The sequence below is a fragment of the Rhamphochromis longiceps genome, linkage group LG9 (assembly GCF_057381845.1).
Source record: "Rhamphochromis longiceps isolate RC_006_pf linkage group LG9, R_longiceps_female_GT1.1, whole genome shotgun sequence".
NCBI classification, from domain to species: Eukaryota; Metazoa; Chordata; class Actinopteri; order Cichliformes; family Cichlidae; genus Rhamphochromis; species Rhamphochromis longiceps.
In genome coordinates, this window is record NC_140565.1 from 6,293,295 (window position 1) to 6,302,891 (window position 9,597).

General features: G+C 37.4%; 1 protein-coding gene across 1 annotated transcript; it reads left to right on the top strand.

The window, feature by feature from the left end:
- The first annotated feature begins 1,149 nt into the window (after positions 1-1,149).
- Positions 1,150-8,818, top strand: dtx3la (deltex E3 ubiquitin ligase 3L a). The gene is made up of 5 exons (XM_085417743.1): positions 1,150-1,273; positions 2,214-2,296; positions 2,394-2,545; positions 7,570-7,781; positions 8,378-8,818. Exons 2-5 carry the CDS (start codon positions 2,215-2,217, stop codon positions 8,442-8,444), a joined length of 513 nt encoding a protein of 170 aa, XP_085273869.1. The 5' UTR covers positions 1,150-1,273; position 2,214; the 3' UTR covers positions 8,445-8,818.
- The last annotated feature ends 779 nt before the right edge of the window (positions 8,819-9,597 follow it).

Here is a 9,597-nt window from a genome sequence, read left to right on the forward strand (position 1 = left end):
TTCTCTGGAAGAAATGTGAATACAAGTTACCAAACTGAACAACTGCTTTCTGTAGCTAAAGCTAAACTTAAAACACCGTGGCACATGCATGAATGACTATCACGGTCCCTAAGGCCTCTCCGACTGACTTTATCTGTCTCTCTGTCTTTGTTTTTTCTCTTCTCTTCTCTGTCTGTGTTGTTGTTGTTGTCTATGCGCGAGGGTGGGACTCTAGCTTGAAACACATCACCCACCTGTCACCAATGATCCCATAACTGCCACGAGTTAAGGTAGTGACTGGCTGTCATTCTTTGCTGTAGTGTTGAACTACAGTTAGTGAAACCCTGGTGTTTCCCTCTGCAAAGAGTTTCCCTGGATTCCCTTTCCTGGACTGTGATGAGTCGCCCTGAGTTTTGAGAGTGTTCTGTTGTTGGATAACCAGGTATTTGGATTCCCTGGATCAAGTCGAAACTATTTTCCTCTAATGCATTGGGTATAACTTTGTTGGTGAATCAATGTAAATAAACACACTAAACATTGACTTCTTTGAGTCCAGCACTACAGTTCACTCCCCCTCAGTAGCCATGACAGCTGTTCATGACTTGTTGATTTCACGACACACCCACCAATCTGAGCCATGATCTAAATAACCCTCATCCCTCAGACTACTTATATGAGGACTCTATTCTGACCAAGTCTTTTTAACTGCCTGTTCTCTAATGTTTGCCTTTTCTGTTGTTTTTTATATATTCCTCTTAATTGTATATATCTCTCATGTTTATTTATTCCTGCTGTTGTACTATTTATATTTTATTTCTACACAGTTGGTGTGGAGCACCCACAATTGTGCCGTACATTTACAATGACAATTGTGGGTGCTCTATTTTAAAGTGTTTAAAAAAAACATCCAAACATTTTTGGAATTGGGGTTGTATTCAATGAAATATATAAAAATATAAAAGACAACACAAATAAATTGTTATCCTTATGATCATACATAAAACTACTGTGAAACTGTTTTTCTTGCTTGCTTCTGCCACACACACCGACACACACACACACACACTACCATGATTACCAAACTTGCTAGACCAGTTGAGCAGATCATTCAGCCCTTAAACCACAACCCATTAACTGGACACACCCACCTTATTTTTCCCTTGTTTCTGTCTTTGATTTGGTGCACTTTTCATATCCTCATGAGCTAACGAATGCCTGGAGCTCCAAGATCTTTTAGTTACAACAGGAGAAACCAAGAAAATTTTCTGCAGTGTGGATAACAGCCTTTCAGCAGGTACTGAGAAGAGTATGAATAGCACTCATCAATAATTAACATTTACTGTAATCATTGGAATTTTAAGTTATTAGTCAGTTTGAACTCACCCACTAATGTATGTTGTGTTGTGTTGTAAACATTTTCTTTTTGTTCTGAATTAAAACAAGCTGATTGAAGAACAGAACAGGCAAAATGCTAGGCAGCAAAACCAAAGACATTATGACTGGCTAAACGTACAAACTTTATTTTCAGCACTCGGTAGGTTCACCTGCTCTACTCAGATATACCTAGTCAATGTGGTGTATATGGCAGTATAAAAGATTATTTAAAAATAACATCGGACACATTTAAATGTTTATTTGAAGTTACAAGCCAGCTATCAAATCTTTTGGTTTTTTTAGGACTCGAAGTACATGAGAGGAAGTTCTTGTGTTTGAGGGCCATAAAATACTTTTCCCTAATAAGCAGCGACATACGATGTGTTAAGGATGTATCTTCTGCCATCAAATTTAGACATTTGTACACAGCCATTTCACAACCATTCACACCTTTATTCAGGGGACTCTAAGCATGTCCTGTGAGCTCAATGTTTTTAGAGGGTTTTGTGATTTACAGCCTTGACACACCATCAAACTGTGCTAATCAGTCTACAGAAATCCTCTTGTGTGAGTGGACATCTGCAAGAATACACAGTCCATCATCTACAGCTAGCTGCGGTTATGACGAGTAATGAAGATCTATAAAATGAATTTAAGCATGATAGTAAATTTAAACACAAATCTTAAACTATGTATAAAAATCTCTCTTCCTCTTGGAACTCCATTGTTCATTTGTTTCAGTTTTACAATTGTCTTGATTTTTTTTGAACGGTAAAACCTTTTTCTTATAAGACATTTACCAACATCGCGATTTATTCTAGATAAAGTGCTAATTCATACTGTTTCCCTTGTCTTTACAGTATGGGTTCTAACCAGAGCAGTGACAAGCTTTACTGTAATCGTTATCTCGATGGACAGGGTCCTCCATCGCTGGTTGAACAAGGTCCTTCAAAAATACACACACCTATTTCTGAATGCCTGGTACAATTTCTTATTTACTAGTAGATAATTCCACTGAAAATCTGCTTCTGTCTGTCCAGCTACTGAACAGGCAAATGGGAAGTTCAGTACACTAAGTGGGTGCCAACCAGATGGTAAAATGACCTGGGAAGTTATCAACAGAGGCCTAGCTGGATTTCCTAATGATAATACCCTGAAGATTAACTTCTCATTCCTGGAAGGAAAACAGACGGTGAGCTTAGTGGATCTGCTGACAACTATATGTGGTATAGCTAATATGTACTAATACCTAATATTTGAAATAGCTAATGAGGTTGAGCAAGGCATCCACTACTTTCAAGGTTGGTAATTTCACTCCAGGCTTCTTCAGTCTGTATGCTAAAGTCAATTATATTATTAATATTATTATTAATAATAATAATAACAATAATAATAAAAAAAAGAAACAGTCAAACACTTCTGATTAACTCTCTCACTAGGTCAATAACATTGTTTAAAATGATAAAAAACACAACGTCCCCAACCTTTTTTGCGCCATGGACCGGTTTATGCCCGACAATATTTTCACGGACTGGCCTTTAAGGTGTCGCGGATAAACACAACAAAATAAAACTAGTACCGGTACCGAAAAAAAGAAGATTTATTCATAACATGCGTGAAAAGACCCAGGAAAACCGAGTTAACGATAAAAATGATAACGAAATAACGCTGAAAACCAATAAAAACCCTGAAAATCACACATGAGCCTCAACTCTCGCGGCCCGGTACCAAATGACTCACGGACCAGTACTGGTCTGAGGCCCAGGGGTTGGGGACCGCAGATGTACAGCACATTAAACATAAGAAGACTATGTGGCACAACCCTAAATTGACGGTTCAAAAGATATTTTTTAAATATTGTTCAAAAAGAAAGAGAAACACTAACTATTCTTTTATTTGAACTAGAGTAAGAGCATATACACCGCATTCTTATCAGAAAGAAACTGGTGAACTGGTTGGTCAGGTTAGTCAGTCACGGTAGATGGAAATAGAAAACGAAAACAGAAAAAAAAAGGAGCAGCACATACTTTGATTTGTAAACAACACTCACTAAATGCACACTGCAAATCCAGCATGTCCAAATTAACACTGTCAGATTTGATTTCAACACTATTAAAGTGTCTATACTATATGGGTCCACATCAGAGAGTGTTAATTTAACTCTTTTTGGAGAGTTGATACGTTAACTCTGATTAAGTGTTAAACACCAAATCTGTCTGGAGTTGATAATTTAATACTTACTAATGCTAACTAGGTGTTAAGTGTTTATATATTAACTCTCAAAGAGTATTTTAGTTTAACTACGTAAGAGTTATCTTCTGATTAATTCTAAAAAGCAGGAATTTTCCTCTTCTGAACTTCTAGAAATTTCTTTTGGAAATAAACATTTACTAAAAAGACGCAATGGTTTTTGAAAAACATTTATTCTGAACTGTGCACCACAATTTCAAAACATTTTCTGAAAGATGTAACAGTGTACATGTTCTCACTTTCATTAGAATTTTGTTTATCAAAAGGTCTGACATAGGTGAGCTGGTAAATGCAAATAACAGCATTCTCATCACTTATTTCTTCAATACAATATGCATGTCCTTCATTCATCACTTTGTGGACCTTCAACGCACTTCTGCTCTCCCCCATATTCCATCTTCACATATCCTATGTGAAGATGGAAACAGGTAATACTGAACTAAATGTAAAACCTCAACCTTTTTCATTTTTACCTAAACCGTGTGCACAAAACTCTGGAGGGATTTAAATGCTAACGTAGAACCCAGTCAGGACATCTGCTACTGCTGTCTGCTCGTTTTTTTTTTATGGGAGATCATTTTCAGGCTTCAAGTAGCACCATTATACCAACATTTCACATTCTAGACATTGTTTTAGGTGTGTTTGACCAAAAATGTGACTGAAAATTCACATGCAAGCTTTTTTTCAAGGCTGTGGTATTTGCCTGCAAACAATACCTTTCAGCTAGCTAAAACAGAATATTATGCTATCACCGAGCAACATGGCTAATGCCTTTCACACAGCTTTGTCTCAACTCCAAAGAGCCACAGAAGTAAAAGCTAATAATAATAATTGAAACAGTCTTTGAAAAAATGACTTGGCAAACAACTCAAATATGTAGAGCAATGTTCTGAAACGGCTTCACTTCAGCTTCGATTGGAGCCTATGGTGCTGGGGGCGGAGTCTGTGAATTTTAGTGATGGGTCGTTCGCGAACGAAATGGCTCTTAGAGCCGACTCTTTGACGTGAACGACGCGAGCCGGCTCCTTATCGCGAGCTGCCACGTGGGGGTTTTTTTTTCTTTCTCTCACCCTCTCTCTCGCATTTTTTTTCGCTTCACTCTGCACGCGAGCCTTGTGCTTTATGCTGGGCAGAGGGGGGAGGGGCGGTAGTTACACTCAGTAGCACAGGAACAGAGCCAGAGGGAGAGAGAGAGAAAGAGAGCCAGGGACAACAACGTCACATTAGAAAGGTATAGGACCATATGACAGAGAATATGCATCTTCTTTTTGTTTTCATATTATAATTTATATTTAATTGTGTTGTGGTTTGCAGTGTTTTGTGTTGTTTCACTTTAAATTTGTAAAAGGAAAAAGCTGAAAATTTAAATAGTTAAAAGTTGAAATGTGAATATCAGATTTTTGTATTATATGATTTATTTATTACATTTTATGTGGAGTAAATAAATAAAAGTATATTTACGGTGGCCCCTAGAGAGAGGATGCTAGGCGCAGTGTTGAGCTTTTGTTACCTAGTGGCTACACAAGCCAGCAAGTACCAACGACCGGATTTGGTGTGTGGTAGTAACAGGTAAATGAATTTTTTTTTAATTATTTGAATATATATGAGTGCCTGTGTATAAATACACAAACAATACACACATGCTTTCAATTGTGTAATTTAAGTGATCTAGTAGCTCTGCTTTGGAAGTTCAGTTCATGCTAGAAATGTGTTTTGGAGTTTGTACGTGTTTTGTGCATAATTTTATACTATTGTTAATAATAAATTAATTAAAGCAACAAAACAACCTGAAGAGCCGGTTCGGAGCCGAAAGAGCCGGTTCTTTTTAGTGAGCCAAACCGAAAGAGCCGGATCTCTAAAAAGAGCCGGAAACCCCATCACTAGTGAATTTACTCTATTGGTGTCATAGCCCCTGTAGGAGTTCAGAGTTAAAAGATCAAGAGTTAATGTTTCCATTGTAACACCTCCAGATTTGACATAGAAACGCTCATTTTTAACACTCGATTTTAACTATTATCATTTTACACCTCAGAGTTACATTAAAAGAATGTGACTCTACATAGAGTAAAATTAACTCTACTTTTGCAAGAAAACTACTAACACCAAAACATTTAACACTTTTGAATTTCCTGTGCATATATACCGTGGTTCAGGGGGGTTGGGAAGCTCATCTTGTAACCGGAAGGTTGCCGGTTTGATCCCTAGCTCTGTCTGTCTTGGTCGTTGTGTCCTTGGGCAAGACACTTCATCTACCGCCTACTGGTGATGGTCAGAGGGGCCGATGGCGTGATATGGCAGCTTCGCTTTTGTCATTCTGCCCCATTATAAATAGATAAATACAAATAGCATGAATAAATAAATGGAGACAAAAAAATTTAGAGTATTAAATAGATTTATGTGCAAAAGAGCTATGAGCTTAATCTGCTGGTTTGATATGTGAGATGACCTGATGTGCTAAAATTATTATTACTGTTAAAATAGATCAGCTGTTCAAGACTCTGATAGCAGTGGGGAAGAAGGAGTTGTTGAGTTGAGATGTTCTGGATTTCACACTTCTAAACCTTTCTCCTGAGGGCAGAAGTGTGAACAGTTTGTGTTGTGGGTGTGTGGGGTCTTTGAGGATGGAGGCAGCTCTCCTCTGCACTTGGCGATGGTAGATGCTCTTCAGAGAGGGCAGCAGGGTCCTGGTGATCTTCTCCGCAGTTGTTATCACTCTATGCAGGCGTTTGTGGTCCATAGCAGTAGTGCTGTCGTACCATGCAGTGATGCAGGTAGTCAGTGTGCTCTCCACAATGCAGCTGAGTGCATCTGTCTCCCAAATCTAAACTGGGAACTGGTTCCACAGAAGAGGCGTCTGAAAGCGGAAGGTCTCCCATTTTAGTTTTAAATACTCTAGGAACCACAAGTAAGGAATCTCCAGAAGGATATTTAAACTCTTGAGTAGCTTTTAAGTATTTTGGGGGGCTTTGAGGAGCACAATTTGATCAATTTTGCAACATTTGACTGAGTCTTAGATAAACTGTGCACATTCTACTACTATCAACAGTCATTTTATCAATATACTAGTGACCCCGTTCCTCTGATAAATCATGTGGTAAAGTTTCTGTATACTCTTCCTATCATTCATCCTATCATTAAGTTAATCTTAATTTTGTATCTCCCAATATTTTTTTTTTTTTTTTGAGGACTGGGCAGGGGTTTTCTGGTATTTCTGAGGTGTAACAGGAAATAGATTTAGCTAACAACTGATTTAGCAACCACCAGAAAAGCAAAAGAAAACCAAACCAAAATAAAAAAAACCCACACTTGACCACTCTGCAGTGTGTTGCTGTCTAGATAACTAATATCACAGGTCCATCAGTAAACTGCTTAATATGAACAATTTTTCTCTTCATTTTTTTCTTTTCCTTTTTTCGTTTTTGCCTCTCTCAGGTTACAGCTAGATAATTACATTCAAAATTAGCATTCCGACTTTATCTAACAAAAATGTGAGTTGGATAAATCACCACAGTAGACATGGTGTCAATACATATATCAGAATTTGTTCTGTGATGATGAAAGAGTGCACACGCTTAGCTCAGGGTGAACGTACTCACAATTTGCTGAACTTAACCTGATCGGGTGTTCTGGAATGGGGAAACAGAATTCCTCTGAGTCAATCAAGTCAGAGTCTATTTTTAAATTAAATTAAAATCTCGCCTTAGTTAATGTGCATATTTTACCTGTGGGCTTTATAGCCTGCTATTAAATAAAACCTCAGAACTCTTGCTTAGGCTAAAAATATTTTTAATAAAGAATAAGCAAAGTACTAAACAAAAATCTAAATAGTTTTGTTAATAGTTATTAATTACAGTTTTATATATTTAATTAACTCTTTAAAATATGATGACTTAAGTACAGTGTGGTTAGACTTAAGCACATGGTTTAATGAATGTCTATTTATGCACTAAACATATCTTCCTATAGGAGATGCACCCTCACCCTGGCCAGCATTATGCTGGGGAAGTACTCTGTGCTTACCTGCCCGACAACCTTGAAGGCAAGAAGGTTCTTGCTCTGCTGGAAAAGGCATTCAATCAGAAGCTTCTGTTTAGAATAACCACAAATGGAGATGGAGAGGACGTGATCACTACAAGTTCCATTCCACTAAAAATACAGTCAGAAGGTGGAAACATATTGTGAGTATACTATAGCAGACTTGGTTTGAAAGGCCTAATGCTTATCCCTTTTAATTGTGCAGCACTTTGGTTAAGCCTTGATTTTAAATGTGCTTAGAAATAAACTGACTTGACTTGAAGTAAAATGAGCAAGCAAGCAAACAAACAAACACAAACACATTTACAATTGTGTGTTAGAAACTGAAATGTCTAGACAGATGGCAGATGACCACTCCTTCCTCAGCCTGGTTCTGCTGGAGGTTTCATCCTGTTAAAAGGGAGTTTTATTCTTCCCACTGTCGCCAAAGTGCTTGCTCATAGGGGGTCATATGATTGTCGGGTTTTTCTCTGTATGTATTATTGCACCTTACAATATAAAGCACCTTGAGGCGACTGTTGTTGTGATTTGGTGCTGTATAAATAAAACTGAATTGAACTGAACTCATAAAATTAGATCACTGAAAGAACACTACTGTTAAAGTTACTGATTTAATAGGTAGCTTTAAATATATTATTTAGTCCCAATTTTCTGTCTTTACATCTACATGGGAGTGTGTGTGTGTGATGACAATTATTTTTTAATTTAATTTTTTAATTTCTAATCTGTATTCTTTCAGTGATGGCCCAGATGCTGACTACCTGAAGACTATGAAAAAGCTACTGAACAATAATGGCATTAAATAACATAAGACATACTGGTTAATAGATGGATAAAGCTACATTTTTTCTTTTTCCTGTAGCAGAATTAAGAAGAAAAGGTGGTTGCAGTTTAGGATGAAAAGCAGATTGTGTACTGAATAGTTTGGTGGTTTAGTCCTGTCTGCATGCCAGTAATATTCGCCCACTACGCAACCACCAATTTACATGTAATAGATAAGTTATACGCAGAACTATATGTAAAATTAAGCCCTGCTTATGCCCCCTGGCTATTAGTGTAAAGATTTAAGTAGAATGGAAAAAAATAATAGATATTTTATATATTTTATTTCTTATGCATACTTGTAAGTTATGTATTGTGTTGTTGTCAATTAAAAATAGCACAGATGTTGATATTCAAGAGGCTGTCATTGCTCTTAAAGCAGTATGCTTCCATTTGAATTTGTAGCCAGCAACAAATGTCCAGACTCTCCTCAAAGACCTGCACAGATTTTGGAGAGTCTTGAAACTTGTTTAAGTCTTTCTTCAAAGATTGTGCTGGTTATTGGAGAGACCTGAGGCACACACACACACATATATGCACAAACACACACACACACACACACACACACACACACACACACACACACACACACACACACACACACACACACACTGTATCTCTCCCTCTCCAGTGCAAGACTGAGATAGTCTTAAAATTCGTGGATCACAGACGCTTCCTCCTCAACTAAAAGCTATCTTACTAAAAGTTATTGCAGAAGAGTTTACAATAAGACAGCAAGAAAAGAAAGGGGCAATTTAATTCCAAATATTTAAAGAAATGTAAATGGTTTCTTCTAGTGCAATCAGAAAACCCATAAAAACACAATTTAAAATCCAGTGCCTTTCATGTAGATGTCACCTGGAAAGGAAGACAAAGTGAAGAAGCCCAATCACATTAATCAGGCACAAAGAGCTCAAATTAGAACCCACATCAAGTAGTTTAAGCAACAGACACATCTCAGCATCACCTACTCAGAGGAAACTATGTCAAACTGGCTTAGTCTTCAACTGCTTTGAAGAACCCAAACTGAACAAGACCAAGAAGTAAGACAGAACTACTTGACCCATTAACAGTGTTGGGGAGTAACGGAATACATGTACCGCCGTTACGTATTTAAAATACAAAATATGAGTAACT

Bases quoted from the DNA above. Each gene is read 5' to 3' on its own strand.
- dtx3la (XM_085417743.1), top strand. From the start codon at position 2,215: ATGGGTTCTAACCAGAGCAGTGACAAGCTTTACTGTAATCGTTATCTC. The intron at 2,297-2,393 runs GTCCTTCAAAAA...CTGTCTGTCCAG, and splicing joins TCCATCGCTGGTTGAACAAG to CTACTGAACAGGCAAATGGG. The intron at 2,546-7,569 runs GTGAGCTTAGTG...ATCTTCCTATAG, and splicing joins TCCTGGAAGGAAAACAGACG to GAGATGCACCCTCACCCTGG.